The sequence below is a fragment of the Rhinolophus ferrumequinum genome, chromosome 12 (assembly GCF_004115265.2).
Source record: "Rhinolophus ferrumequinum isolate MPI-CBG mRhiFer1 chromosome 12, mRhiFer1_v1.p, whole genome shotgun sequence".
NCBI lineage: Eukaryota > Metazoa > Chordata > Mammalia > Chiroptera > Rhinolophidae > Rhinolophus > Rhinolophus ferrumequinum.
In genome coordinates, this window is record NC_046295.1 from 50,999,713 (window position 1) to 51,015,392 (window position 15,680).

Sequence of the window (15,680 nt, forward strand, 5' to 3'; positions counted from 1 at the left end):
CAAAAAATAAACTATGAAACTATCAAAGAGTGATAGGTGCAAAGAAGCCTTAATAAAGTGAATTCCAGAGAGGACAAAGCGAGCAGAAAGTAATGGCGGCTTCCATACTTGAATGCAAGAACCTTGACTTAATGTTCTTAATGGAAAATCAGGTCTACCAGAGACAGAGAGAATTTGTAGGGATAAATAGAAACCAGCCCAATGTAAGAAGGCTGAAAATACTGGAATCTGGGAAAAGCCCCAAACACAAAGATAAATCATGTGGTTCCATTTGGGAATTTTGCTGAGTAGCCAGCAGAGAAAATGCATCTGGAAAGCAGAGAAGATTTTGTAGCCTTGTGGTTCTTGAACGTTGGAACCCTGCTGGAGTTTAATTTATAAATAATCCAAATTTACTTAAAGTTGCTGCTCAACTCCCTCTCGTGAAATTCCAAAATATCAAAGAGAACAGTGAAATTCTTAAATAGCATATGAAATTATAAAAGTAATGCACATTCACATTAAAATTATTAAAACCATGAGAATGAGTGTAAGGTGAACAGTATTGTTGTCTGTCCCCACAATTCGCCAGTCACACTCACCAGAGCAAATCACTGTCAGTGCATCTTATGTATTGTATATGTATATGCAAATACACGTAAAAATATATTGTTAAAATAAGCAGATGGGTCATCTATTCCTGTCATTTGTTTTTTCATTTAACAATACACCTTGAAGAACTTTCCACAACAATACAAGTTTACCTCATTCTTTTAAAAATATGCATATTATCCCATTGAATGGTTACACCATAATTTAACTAGGCCCCACCAATGAATATTTAGTTTTTATTTAAAAATATTACAAATAATGATTCAGCAAGCAATTTTGTACATACATCTTATGCGTGTGTGTGAGTATTCCTATAGGAAAAGTGCAAGAAGGTGGAATTGCTGAGTTGAGGGGTATCAGCATTTAAATTTTGGTAGGTATTCAAATAACCCTATAAAAAGCTTGCATCAGTTGTCACTCCCAAAATAGTGTATAATAGTGCCTGTTCCCCTTCATCAGGTGTTTCAAAATTTTGAACTCTCTTTCAACTACACTTATTGAGTGCCTTCTGTGTGCTTTAGACACGCACTAGACTCAGGGATTTGAGATGCAGTCTGTATCGCTAGAGGAAGATTTGTTGATGAATTACTGCTCCTTTGGGACTAAGAGCTTTTACCCTTTTAGTAACAGGAAACTGCAAGCTGGTGAGGTATTTAGTTTCAATTTAGCTTAATGGAAACTTGTTAGTAAGTTTTAAAATAAGGACCAAGACAACTGAAATGGTAAATGAAGTCTCCTGGGCCCCAGGCAGGAGGATGCAGCGTCTGTGGGTTTGCATGCTTCTGTGGGTTTGCATGCTTCGAAGAGCCTGTCTTTCCAGGAACAATCATGTTGCAGCATTGAACTCTTCAGTGGCGATGTGAGCGAAGGGTCTAGTCATCCATCCCTAGGACAGGTGCTTTCTAGTAGGCAAAGGGCCACACATGCTGTGTGGCTGAGGGCAGAGCAGATTCTATAAATGAGACTATAATGCTGCTATCATGTATTAGGCATAAACTCTGACCAGGAACGGCTCTATGTACTTTATATGCATCAACTCATTTAATCCTAACAAGCCTATGATTGTCTGAGAGGGTGTTGTTATGGATACTGAGGTTCAGAGAAGACAAATAACTTGCCTAGAGTCATAGAACTAGCAGAATGGAAGGACTCAAACTCAGGTATGGTTGACTTCAAAGCTTACATGTAGGCTTCGTGGACACATCTGATCATATACTTGTTTCTTAAATATTATATCTTCATGATTAGGAACAGCTTAAGAATTTTTGTTCCTTACTTACCCCTAAAATATGCTCAGGAACAGATAGGTTGCTTATACTATTCAGTGGGTCATATACTAAAAGACGTCTAAGTGCAAGTATGTGCCCAATAGGTGGCAATAATAATTATCTGTTACATTGACCAGAATTTTATTTTCGTAGCACCCTCCCAACAGCTGTGGGAGGAAAAGAATAGCTGAGGTGGGTGCTATGTTAGGGAGCTTGGGATTCATCTCATGGTTAATGGGGAGCCCTTGGAGGTTTTAAACAGGAGAGTAACATGATCAGATTTAAGGTTTAGGAAGATCACTTATAGATAGTGATTAAAGTTTGGGTTCACATCCTGGTTGGTTATCTGATCTCTGTATGCCTCAGTTTTCTTCCTCAACTGTAAAATAGGAATACTGATAGCTCCTACCCTATAGGATGTTCGTGAAGATTAAATGAGATAATTGAAAAAGATAAATGACTCAGTAAAGGACTGGCCCAGAGTAAGTAATCAGTAGCTGAAAATGACGATAATGATACAATTATTAGAGTGGAGAGAAACTGGAGTCAGGGAAATCAAATGTATTTAGGCAAGAGATAGTAAGGGCCTGAATTAAGAGAGGTATAAATGGAAAGGATAGTTACGATACATATTAAAGAAATAGGATTGTTAGACTTGGAAATATGATGCTAAGGGAGGGTGAGGAAAAGGCAGGCGTCTTTGATGGTTCCCAATTTCCAACTGGGGTGACTGAATGGATGGAGGAGAACTGAGTGAGATAGGAAGGAAATACGAGGAAAAATGGAAGTTTGGGTGACAAAAGAACAGAATGAGGTCAGTTTTTAAGATACTGATTTTGAGCACTCTGCCATCAATTTGAACATGAGGTTCCGGGGAGTCTAAACTTCAGAAATAGATTTGACCTTCGTCGTAAAGTAGAAGATGAAGAGCACCCAAGGGGGGAGTGTGTAGAATAAGAAGACTGTGGGGTCCAGCATATATTCCTGGAGAAGTCAAGAATATCGAGAAGGAATTATTGGAGAGGTTAGTGACATGGAAATGAAGTTGGAGAAGAAGTTTCAAGAAGGAATGAGGGAGCCCTCAGCAATGTCAGGTCCTATAAGAGAACTGCAAAGTGACCACTAGTCAGTTGCTGCCCTCAGGATGCTCACACTGAAATGTGTAACAGTGAGAATAGGAAAATGCCCTACTATGAAGGAGCTCAGGCTGGGCCATCTGTTATTCCCATTGATCACCAGGGTTAATCTGACTGCCATGGTGGTGGGGGAAGTGGAGGTGGGTCCTTTCCCTTGGCCAAATAGAATGACCTCTCCAAGAGTAGAGGACCTTCTTTGGTTAACAGTATAAGAATGGTGGACCTCCCTTGCTTGAGTCTCCAAGCTGCCTCCGATGTATGCTGCAGATTATATTTCTTTTCATAATTCTGTCCCAGACCAAAAGCCAGAGACAACAGAATGTCTGTTTGAAGACACATTTCATCCTTCATTCGCCAGTATTTGTGATAGTAATGGAAGGCGGGGCAGAGCTTTGATCAAAGTGAGGGAGGGAAGAGTAGAGGGAAGTAGAAGAAAGGTGACAAGGTGTCAGGGTTAGATTAAGGACTGACTAGCACAGGCTAGCTAGGTAGGGTTCGTTAGGCAGAGACAGTAGGAGCAGGGACTGGGAAAGGAGAAGATGGCCTTCCTGGCTAGAGGAATGGTAAAAGCAAAGATGCAGTGCAGTGGTGGGAAAGCACGGGCCAAGCTCAGGAAATGTGAGTAGCCTTACTGGGCTGCATCTCAAAATCCTAGTACATGAAGGGTGGGAGAGCAAGCTGGGATGGAGACTTGTGGCCAGATGATAGAGTTCCGAGGGCCAGGGGAGGGAGTTTGGGCTTTCTTCTTCTGTGGTTTGATGGCTTCTGGAAGGAACCATCAAAACTTTTCAGGAATTTAGCCTTGTCTGTCTCAGGCTTCTACTTCTGGAAGACCAAGGGCCCAAAGTAGCAGCCTGACATTCAATCTCCTTCGCCATGGTTGGGAAGTCAGGGCTGTAGCTGATTTCATTGGCCTGTTTTGCATTTATTATAGTGTGGCTTTTATAGTGTGTTAATTGAAATATTTCCAACTGCCAAAAACAATTACACTCAAATTGCCTTGTCAGTTATTTTATTGCCAGATAAATGTTTTACAGACATATTTATGGGGGCAGTGGTAACTGGATCTCGTTTTCTATTTAAGGCTGGCAGCTTGGGTCGGGATTGGCCCTCCAGTGCTCTGCTGTGGGCCAGAAAGCTATTTGACGTGTGGCACTTCCTTCTCGTTATCTTAGGGATCAGAGGCTCTTCAAAGGAAAGCAGCTTTCTGGTTCATGCAGCTTAGCCTCAGAGAAGGGTTCCCACCCCTGGAAACCTTGGAAACCTGGCAGAAATCTGAATCCTGCTGCCTGCCCTACCTGCGACAATCTTAGCCCAAGCTGAGACATGCTCTACTCTCCCCGTGGAGTCTCTTTCCTCCCCTCTACCACCAAAGCGTCTCCCACAGACCCTGTCATGTAAGGGTTTAAGAGCCCATCTAGTCGAACTCCCTCACTTTGTATTTGGGAAACTGAGGCCCCGAGACTTCCCCAAGATCCCACAGCTGGTCAGCAGAGCCGGGAGTGAGGTCTCTTTCCTATGTGCTATGCTGCCACCAACATGTGCCCTCCTTTGGCTTCTGTGCTGCCTTGACCCCTCCTCCAGTGCTCTAGGCCTGCTTTTTCCAAGAGCCCCTCCCTCACGTTTCCAGCCTCCACTGATCTCTTCTTGCTCCATCATCTGAAACACCTATTGTTCTAAATAGATATTGCAGGGGTTTTATTTGTTTGGCAGAACATTTTACTGTTCTTTTGCCTTTGTACATGCTGTGTTCTTCTGAAAATCCCTTCTGAAAAAAATTTTCTCCCCCTGAACATCCCTACTTGTCCTTTGATACCCAGCTAAGAAATTGCCACACCTGGAAGCCTTTCTTGTGCACACCAGGCCGGGTAGTTTCCTCCATGCTCTCCTACGGCACCCTGTGCACACATATCTCTATCGCTGGCACAGAGCAGGCTTTCAAAGGAACAAATGCTGAATGAGTGAGTGAGGGAGCGAGTGAGTAAATGCTGAACACTGATCGTACTCATCTGTCCTCCATGGACACTGAGCAAACTGGGGTAGGGACCTCATCTATCTTCGTCTTTTTCCCACTGCTTAGGTTAGTGCCTGACACACAAATAGATGCTCAACAAATGTTTATCAAGTTGAATTGAGAATGCTGCCCTTGGGAACGTAAAAATTGAGCATGTTAGAACTGGAAGGTCATCATATCCAATCCTATGCCTTTTACTGATGAGGAAACTGAGGCCCAGAGAGGGAAAAAGTTTTCCTCAGGGTCCTGATTATTAATAGGTTTGATGGCATTCATTCATTTATTCAACAAGTATTTCTGAATACCTACTATGTTATGATACAGCAGTGTACAAAACAAAGTGCCTGCTCATAAAGAGCTCAAATTCATCCCAAACAAGTGTTTAAGAATATAATCTGCCCTCGAAAATCCCCATAATGCCTAGTGTAGAGCTGAGCACTTAAAATATGCTTTTAAAAAATGTTTAGTGAACTTGCTGTAAATGACACATGCCCAGTACGAAGTTACCTGGTTGCTCTCCTTGGGTCAGTCCCACTGATGCTGAATGGGGTTGCCTCAGATACAGGACCTCTTTGTTGGGTAAGAATAACACGTTGCCGTTAAGGAGGACTGTTTCTGAGACTTGGGAAAGCTCAATGTCCCTTCTCTGCGAGGTCCCTGGGCAGAAGCCTCCCTGTTATACTGTTTCTGATGTCTCCATGGAGATTTGCTTATGACTTGCCTTCTGTTTCTTTTCTTTCAGAGCACCATGGCGAGCAGAGCAGCCAGGAAGAGAGTAAGTGCTGAAACCACCACAGTCTCTCAGCAAGAAGCTAATAGCACTTTTTCTCTTGAAAATATTAGCTATATATTTTTTAGAAAATTCAAATGAGCAAAAAGAACATTAAAATCACCCTTAAACCTACGACCGCAGGAAACTTCTTAGTTAACATGTGATATTATATCCTACCAGATATTTCTATGCATACCATGTTTCCCCCAAAATAAGACCAGGTCTTATATTAATTTTTGCTCCAAAAGATGCATTAAGGCCTATTTTCAGGGGATGTCTTATTTTTTCATGTACAACAATCTGTATTCAAATACAGTCATGTCATCTTCTTCTGGAACAACATCATAATGTACTAAATGTGTCCGTCTGGCTGACGATCTTAACTGGGGCTTATTTTCGGGGAAACACGGTATGTAAAAATTACATGTATTTATTTTTAAACAGATTTTCAAACTTTATGTGTTATTTTATAATCTGCTTTTATGTAATATATTTAGAGTACCTTCCATTGCCAATAAATACGTTTTTTATGGCATCATTTAAAATTACTGCATATTTTACCATATGTTCCTTAAGGCCATGTCATAATCAGCTCAGCCATGCCCCATATTGGACATTTAGATGTTTCCTTTTTTCACTATTACAATCAATCCTCCAACAAACATTCATGCATTTGAAATCTTGGGCATGTCCTTGGTTGTTTCTTTAATATAAATTTCTTTTTTAATTTTAATTTTTTCAATTACAATAATATAAATTTACATACAGAGAAATCTGAGTCTAAGAGTATAAACACTTATTAGGTTTTTGATAAGTATTTCCAAATTGCTCTTTAGGAATGTAGTGCTCATTTATGGTTGCCCATTTTCCTATAACTTCACCAACACTGGATATTAGGTTCATTAGGTTGCTTTTATGTTTGTTTGGTCTTTTCGGTTTTTGTTTTCTTCATTTTCACCAGTTTTATAGTGAAAAATTTGCATTGTTTTATTTTGTAGATCTTTGATTGCTTGTGAGAGTGAGTATTTTTTAATATGTCATGGGCCACGTTAACAAGGGGTTTAACTGTCGAACAAGGAAAGGAAAAACTTCTAGTCCTTGATTTTTTTTTTTTTTTTTGCTCCAAGGATCTAATAGGACTGTGAGTCTTAAAGTTACCAAGTACTGAGAGTATTGCTGTAAGAGTAACTTTAGGGTGGCAAATTAGAAGGTAAAATATGAATTAGAGTTGAAGTAGCTTAAAGAACAGCTGGGTGTCCTTTCATTTTGCATAAAGCCCTGCCTTTGGCAGCTAGTCCTGGCCGTTAGCTTCTGGGCTGTGTGGGAGGCAGCAGGAAGGAGCCAGTTCTTCTGGTCCCACTACTGGGGCCAAAGGTCTACCACAATGTTTCAGTTAAGCCCTGATCCCATGGCTGAGATGGCCATGATCTTCCAGGCAATGAAAAGTCTGACCTGAATCGTTCTTTTGGACTCTTCCATGAGTGGTCTGTTGTACATTTTATATTCTATGTATCAGGGGCAGGGCTTGGCTTCTAGCAGGATTTGTGAATGAAGGGGCTTCCTGCAGCATGCTCGCTTGCCCAAGCCAATCAGGGACTCCTAATCCTCATATGAGGTTTTTGTCCAGGATGAAGATTCAGTGACCGAAGTGGGAGAAGGGACAGATGAATGGGCCCAGTCCAAAGCTACAGTTAGACCCCCTGACCAGCTGGAATTGACTGACGCGGTGAGTAAGCGGCAGCCTACCCGTGCTCCTTCTATCTCCTCGCGCCTGAGCGACATGATCTGCCATAGTATTCATTACGAGCTTGCCCACAACCTGGGTGTAAGGTGTCTGCTGAGCCCTGGGGGGGGCTTAGGGGGCGTTCCTCCCAAGCGTCAGAGAGGGGTGGGGGCCCTCCATGTATGATCCTCTTGGCATTTCTCTTCCTTAGGAGCTAAAGGAGGAGTTCACCCGAATTCTGACAGCCAACAACCCGCATGCACCCCAGAACATTGTCAGGTACAGCTTTAAAGTAAGTCACCCCCTCTGGGGCAGGTGCTTCTAGGTGCTCCTTGGCTTGGCAGTGACTTGCTACATTGCAAAAGCCTCTCAGCAATTAGAGAGATCATCACCTTTAAACTGAGGTCTTTGGCTGGAACCCTGAGATTTTACGTGGAGTTTTCTAGAGATTTTTGAAATTTCTTTATGAATCTCCCTCTCAGTCTTACTAATTATATTGTCTTAAGTGCCCTGCAAAGCCATTGTTTTCAAGAATCCTGAAGGCAATCATTTGGTTAGGAAAAAACCTTTCCAATGTGTATAACACATTTTTCACTAACATCAACTAATGGATCTTTGGAAGCTGGTCCTACAGCCAGACACTTGGGTGGAGTACAGACTCCCCTCTGGACAAGGAGCTTGCCTTTCCCCCAGCATTCCTACCTGGAAGGAAGCCCCAGCAGACTCCGTTCTCAGTGTCTCCTGACATCACAGTCAGGCAGGCAGCTGACTCCATCAGGGCCTTCCTTTGGTACACGTGGTATGGGCCTGTACTCACTTGATAGATACGTATGTAACACATTTTAAAAGGGACAACACTATTTTCAGCCATAGCAAAGTCAACTCCTGTGAATACTGACTGAAGGACACTTCCAAGTACAATTTGAGCTAAGGTGGATGTGTGTGTATATTTTTTATTTCATTATCTTAAGTTCCATTTGTTCCATGCTTACTGTGTGCCAATGTCAGGTCCTATATTAGACCTTTTACATAGGATATGTCATTTAATCCTCAGGTTTCTTTGATATAGGGACTATTTTTGTCTTCATTTTATAGAAACTGAAAGTAAGCTAGGTAAAACAAATTACAAAAGCCACCCAGCCAGGATTCAAAGCAAAATTTGAACTTGTTTGACTCTGAAGCAACTTTACACTGCTCCATATATATATATATATATATATATATATATATATATATATATATATATATATATATTATTTTGACTGTATAATAGAAACCCATTGTGCAAATTTCAAGAGTCAAAAGAACAATAAAAATATATAAAATTAAACCTCCCTCCCCTGTCCCCTTGCCCGGAGACCACCCTATTAACAGTTTCTTTCTTTAAAAAAACACACACTTTTATTGAGATACAATTTGCATACCATACAATCACCCATTTAAAGTATACAATTCAATGTATGTTATAGAACATTCACAGACTGTGCAACTATCACCACAATCAATTTTAGAACCTTTTCATTTCCTTCAAAAGAAACTGTACCTCTGAGCTGTCACTCCTTAGTCCTCCATCCCTTCCAACCCTAGGCAACCAGTAATACATTTTTCATCTCTATAGATTTGCCTATTCTAGACATTTCATATAAAAACAATCATACACTATGTGATCTTTTATGACTGGCTTCTCTCACTTAGCCTGTTTTCAAGGTTCATCCGTGTTTTAATATATAGCCGGACTTCATTTCTTTTATTGTCAAATAGTATTTGATTGTATCCATTCATAAGTTGATAGACATGTGCATTGTTTCTGCTTCTTGAACGATGAACGATGCTGTGAACATTCATGTACAAGTTTTTGTGAACAGTTTTTTGAACATACTGCTTCTTACTTAAGATTGAGTCGTCAACCCCTCCAAAAAGAAGTTGGGACAAATACATATGTATTTCCTAAGAGGTTCTACTCCTGAGTTGCGCTAATGGCTTCCCTTGGGCAGCCCATAAAGGGGCAGAGGGGCAGAAGGAAGCTGCCTTGCCTTCCCTGAGCTTATGTTGGAGTGTGGTATGCTCCATGGGCTCCTGTCCTTCTGACATCTGAAAGAGGGTCTCTAGGCCTCAGTGTGCTGGCCATGGGAGACATGCTACAGGCAGAGGATTCGCACTGCCTTGTGGGTGTCAATAAATTCTTCTTGCCCTCTGGAAAACCTACTTATTAGAAAAAGTTCCTTTGAGTCAACTGTCAGCTGGGTAGCCCTAAGCTCCCAGGCATACTTACCTTACTCAACCTTCTAACAGCCTCTTAGGCTGTCCTCCCACAGAGCTAGTCTCCATCTCATGGGTCCTTCGCTGAGATTCAAGAGCTTTAGATCTCCAAAGCTACTATTTTCCCTTGAAGTACTGGAGTTGGGAGGCCAATGGTTCAAAGCTAGGCATGCCTCCCCTCCTTTCATGGAAGCAATGGAGTCTGACTTCCATCCCTAAACTGAAGAGGAAGTTACTAGTCACTGCTGGGGACAGAGTGAAGGTGAAGCCTCAAATGACAACTGTTTGGTTCCCATGGGAACCTCCATCACCATAATAATGGTTACTATTTTCATTGAGCACTTGTTATGTGCCAGATACTATATAATAGATTGTTTTCATTATTTCACATCTATTCTGCAAATTAGATATTATTATCTTCATTTTACAGATGAAGAAATGAAGGCTTAGAGTGGTGAAGCCCAAGGTCATACAGATAATAGGGACAGAATCAGGATTTGAATCCAATTCTGCACCTCCATAGACCATGCTCTTCACCACTGGACTATCCCATCTCTCCATCCATCTGAGTTACTGAGAGAGGAAGGGCTTTGTGGTGACTTTTTAAGGCAAAGCTTCCCAGCCCGTGTGCAGAAATAGTCATTTTTTCACACCTTCAGGGGCAGGTGGGTCTGGTACAGCTGGAGCCCATGGGCTGGTTTCCTCTGTAGTAAGTTTGCCCCAGTATGCCATATAAATATAATAATTTTCAATATGACTTGGAAAGGGTTGGGAAAAACTGTATTAAAAGAAGGAAGGGACTCCTTTCAAAGTCAACTTTAGGACTAGGCTGGTGATCAATGAGGAGATAGTCTAGCAGAACGAGACGATAGCAGGGATCACGCCTGCTTTTGCTAAGCTTTATATCTATCCCTGGAACCTAGAAAATACTTGGCACATTGTGTCCACTCGAAAACTATTTGTTGAAAAAGGACTGAACCAGGTTGCCTGGGCTTTATGCCCAGCCCTGCTTCTCATTTGCTGTGTGAAATGGACACGTGCCAAACCCCAACTTTTTCTAGATTTTTGTGGTCTTCTTGTATGGAACAAAGGATCGGGGATTTGGTGTCTCTGAGAATCTATCCAGCCCCGCATCCACTAAGGACAATGGAAAGAAGGCCAGGCCAGGTGTGTTTGATGGCTATGTGTGACCTGAGGTGTGTGGTGAAACAGGTAAGCCAGGATCTCTTGGCCTAAATGTAGGAGCCCGTGACAGATAAATCCAGAGCTGCTTAAAGTTGGAAGAGAAGGTATTTAAAAATATATCTTTGATGAAAATTTAAAAAAAATACCACAGAAAACTTCATTTCATTTGCCTCTGCTTCTCTAAATTGGAATGCAGTGAAAACTTCAGGTTAACTGAAGATTTGGGGGGTTATATTTCTGTTAACAAGATGGCCCATCTTAGGCCTTAGAAAATGAAGACAGACTACATTCTGACTCCAGCCCTTCTGAGGACCCCTGGTCTGACTCAGCCCCTTTTCTTTTTAGGAAGGGACATATAAGCTTATTGGCTTTGTGAACCAGCTGGCAGTTCACTACAGCCAGGTGGGGAACCTGATCCCCAAAGACTCGGATGAAGGACGGAGGCAGCACTACCGCAATGAGTTAGTGGCAGGTAGGCCTCTGGGCCAGCCTGAGGCTGCAGCCTAGTCCCCTTGCTCTGGTCACTCCGGGGAATAGATTACTAAGCCAGAACTTTGCAGAATCTACTTGTGTAAAGTGCAACAGCTGGCAGTCCTGTGTAGGTCTGAGAGCTAACCCATGAGGCTCACGCCAAGGAGAACCCTGGGGCAGGCGAGTCTGAAAGGCAAGAACCCAGAAGGCCTGTCCTGCCAGGGGAGGGGGGAGTGGGCCTGGATTTGCATTCATCAGCAATATCCTACCAAGGTTCTCAGGAGTCTGCCAAGGTGGTGGTTTCAGAACCAGATCTCCTTGAAGAAGAAGAAGGGCCTAAGGAAGCAGAAGCGGAAACCGGGAGTCAAACAGATGTGCCTGCAGCTGAGGTACAGTATAGTATTGCTCTCCATCCTGCCCCATCTCACTCCAGCTGTGGATGGCAGCTTCAGGGGTGACTCACTGGTGGTGGGGGCTGCAAATGAGAAGTTAGAGGCTGTAGGTGCCACTGCATCTAGCATCATCACCTCGCCTACTACCAGCCTATTCCATTCCAGGACACGACTTCTCCCAATTCCCTGCCACCTTCTTCTCACAGCTGTGGACTGGTCCTGTGGGTCTTTTCTTCCAGGCAGCTGAAAAAGTGACTGAAGAAGAATTGATTACTCCTAAGCAGCCCAAGGAGCAAAAACTCACCAACCAGTTCAACTTCAGTGAGCGGGCCTCACAGACCTTCAACAACCCTCTCCGGGTAGAGCAGCCCCTACCCAAGCCCCTTTACCTCACAGCTCTGCACTGTACACGGCAGGGAAGAAGCAGGCCTGACTGACCGCAGCCCCAGTAGCCCTCAGCCTGGCAGGGTGACCGGGTAGATGCCATGGCTACTCTCTCCAAGGAAAGCGGGGAGCACGTGTTCAGTCCCTGTAAGCCATCCAGACAGGAGAGCAGAGGGAAGTAACAAGGAGGCTGGAGCCCTCCACTAAGAAAGTGAAACTTGAAAAGAGGAGGGCAGGAGCTGGTGAAGAGACAGGAGGCCAGAATGTGCTGGGGAGGTGAGGCTAGGAGCCAGTTTGACTGAAGTTGTTAGTCTATGTGACAGACTCGCTGGCGAAGGCTAAAAAGTTCTCTGGCTCATGAGAATGGAAGACCCTGAGTATCAGGCTGAAAGAACCGCTCAGGGTTTCAAGTGAGAGACTCGCATGCATAAGGCAGTGTTCTATAGAAATGAATCTGCGAGTGGAAGGCAGAAGTCTGCAGGGTAGATTTTTGGCAGTTCCTAATCACTTTGTATAGTCCCTATGCTGACATTTGGTAACCTGGGTGATAACCAATGGGGAGGGAGATATTTTCCTGGTGGAATCAGAGACCCCAGTGTTAGGGTGAAGCCTTCTCAGGGAGTGGGATATTAGCCTAGTGGTCTGCCAGAGGCTGAGCTCTGTGTCCCGCCTGGAGGCTGGCTTTAGGCCCGACGTCTCGCAAATCCCTACTTGGAGGGTTTCTCGGTTGAAATTGGCACAATCAAGTTTCACTGCCCCTGCTTTCTCACTTAGCTTCTTCTGAAGGAGGTTTGGATGGGAAATGTAGGCTTTCAGTGCATCATTACTGCCCTGGCTCTCTGGCCCTGGTCCTCTTTACTTCCCCAGTTCTATGTCCTACCCTACCCTCAGCTACAACCAAAATGCCTCACCTATGGATATATTGTTGGGTTAGGTGAGACGGAACTAAGGGCTTTCTGTGGGTTTCCTGTTGTCGTTATTCTCTAGGACCGAGAATGCCAAATGGAGCCTCCTCCCAGAACAAACTTTTCAGCTACAGCCAATCAGGTGAGACCCTGAGCCAGTCTAAAAGCCATCACCCCATCCCACCCCCATACATGCTTGCCTGGCTCGGCAACAAGGGAGACTGGTATGGTCTGCCCTTCTCATCCATCTACCTTCCTGCTCCTTGTCCAGGCTCTGAACACCAGGCACGAGACTCGGGTCCCCACTGAGTGAGCTCTGCGTCAGCCACATACCCCCCCAGGGCAAGGCTGACCAAACGGGAAACAGGCATAGCTTCCGGAAGTTCCTACAAGACCAGGGGAGAACGTTTGTTCCCCTGACCTCTCTGTAGTCCTTAGTACCCTGTGGCTGAGTCTGGCCCTGCCCCTCCATCAGCCTTCAGTGTTCCTGCAGACCCTCCTTCCCCCTCAGGTCCTGCTGGATAGCCATGCTGATTTAGGCAAGAAGGTGCCAGGAGACATGAGCTCAGGCTCCAGCCCTGCTGCTCATGCTGGAAGATCCTGGCCAAAGCATGTCACTCTTAATGCCTGTTTCTTTCTCTATCAAATAAAGATGACAAGCAGCCTCACAGGTTGTTGGAGGTCTCCGAATGAGATATTATTGATGTACATTGCAGTGTGGAGTACTGGCCCACGGGTAAATTATTAAATGTAAGGTGTGCCTTTCTGGCCTCCAGGTGGCAGTGACTGCCCGGCTCTGGAGAGCACACAGTGCGATCTGGGGCATTCGCCCAACCCCAGATCCTTGCTGCTTCCTCTGCTACTGTCTTTGGGCTTCTCTTGATGTCAGATCCAGTTAACTGGGGTTCCCTTGCTTTTTGTTTATCTTTTTATGCTGAGAAGGTGTGGCCAGTGCTGTAGACAGCCAGACTGAGCTAATATGTTTATGCCATCTCCATGGGGGGAGACATTTTTTAAGTTTCCTAGTTCAGAATCTTATAAATCACCAAGAAAAATGTGAGCTAGCCTGATGTTTGCTCATTTGTTTTGCCTGATGGAGGATGTAGGATGGAATAATACTGATCTCTAGCTGACAACCAAATCCCTGGGCTGCAGGGTGGAAAACCCTGTCCAAAGGTGCCCTGAGAGCTCTTTCATTCCTGTCCTACAGCTGATGGTTAGCAGAGAAGACAGATGTTGAATACATAATTACAGGGGGCCTACTAGAGGATGGTGTAATAATATGTGAGCAGGGGTTGACATGATCAACTCCTCAAGCCCGAAAGACTGAAGAGGAGCTGGCTGGATGATGATTATGCATTACACTTCTTATATTGCCCTTGCCTAGTGGGAGATCTACGATGCATATGTAGAGGAGCTCGAGAAGCAGGAAAAGACCAAAGAGAAGGAGAAGACAAAGACCCCAGTGGCTAAAAAAATGGGGAAGATGGCCATGAGGAAGACGACATTTCTGGAGTCCCAGGTTTGGTGAGGGTTACCATGGCTCTGTCACAGAGAATAACTGAGTGGGACCTTGGCCACTGGGTAGACAGAAGCCTGGCTATCTGGGAGGACTTCACAGATATGTAAAAGGGTGGGAGCTCATGTTTAAGTATGAATAGTTCTTCCCTTGTGGGAAGATGTGAGGAGAGCTACAGCTGCCTGTGACATTCCACACCTCCCCCAAATTTTATATAGGTCTGGAGGCCAACAGGGATTTTGTATTGTTGGGCTAGGGGGCAACAGAAGATACAAATGCTATTGAAAGCCTGATGTGCACCCTGGAAGAGCTGGGGTGTCTTCCCAGGGTGGGGTGGAATGTGAGGATAAGGCACCACCTCCCTGGACAAGGGGTCATGGGGTTTCAGAGGGTGACTTGATCTTTGACCTTTAGTGCTTGGGTTTACTTGCACTCAATTCTTTAGGTGAGTCTTCAGGGCCAGGAGCCAAGTCAGAGCTGATTACGGGTACCAGCAAATCCAGGCCAATGGGTGGGTTATATGTCTGTTAACAGATGGACTGTTAACAGATGGTTGTGGCTACCCTGGGCTGGATTTACCATGAGGAGCCGTATAGAAGTAGTTATAGAGGTCATGGTTAAGGGGTTTACTGTGGGTGTAGCCAGCATAGGTTTGGCAATCATTATGGAAGTTACAGTGAGAGATCTCTGCAGGGAGGGTTACCACAGGGAGATGTTGAAGGGCCACCTTTGTCCCTTCAACAGAGAGAAAGCTGGGTCAGGAGCTGGAGTCCCAGTATGGAAATCGGAGGAGTTTGATCGGCAGTAGAGTGGGAAGACTGAGGTCCGCAGGAAGATAGGGTCTGAGTTCAGCACCTTGGAGAGCACCCAGGCAGCTCTCAGGGACATGGTTCTGCTCCACCCCACAATAGAAGCCAGATATGTTAAAGGAAGCTCTGCTTCCTTTGTCTGAGGTTATGCCCACTTCCACTCAATTCCGTGTCCCTGATAAAGTCACATTTTAGGAGAAGTTTGACGGTTTCCTGCCTTGGCTTAATAAACACTACCCCAGTTCAATTTCA

The 15,680-nt window shown here is 44.2% G+C and overlaps 1 protein-coding gene across 8 annotated transcripts in view; it reads left to right on the plus strand.

The window, feature by feature from the left end:
* The first annotated feature begins 5,754 nt into the window (after positions 1-5,754).
* The window catches only part of DNAI1 (dynein axonemal intermediate chain 1), a 42,332-nt gene continuing 32,406 nt past the window's right edge, over positions 5,755-15,680 (plus strand). For all 8 annotated transcript variants that reach the window (XM_033122451.1, XM_033122452.1, XM_033122453.1 and 5 more), the window contains exons 1-8: positions 5,755-5,784; positions 7,409-7,507; positions 7,716-7,796; positions 11,294-11,420; positions 11,693-11,808; positions 12,051-12,170; positions 13,183-13,242; positions 14,488-14,622. In XM_033122451.1, the coding sequence (XP_032978342.1) occupies positions 5,758-5,784; positions 7,409-7,507; positions 7,716-7,796; positions 11,294-11,420; positions 11,693-11,808; positions 12,051-12,170; positions 13,183-13,242; positions 14,488-14,622 (765 nt within the window). In that variant the 5' untranslated portion in view covers positions 5,755-5,757. The remainder of the gene's footprint in view (positions 5,785-7,408; positions 7,508-7,715; positions 7,797-11,293; positions 11,421-11,692; positions 11,809-12,050; positions 12,171-13,182; positions 13,243-14,487; positions 14,623-15,680) is intronic.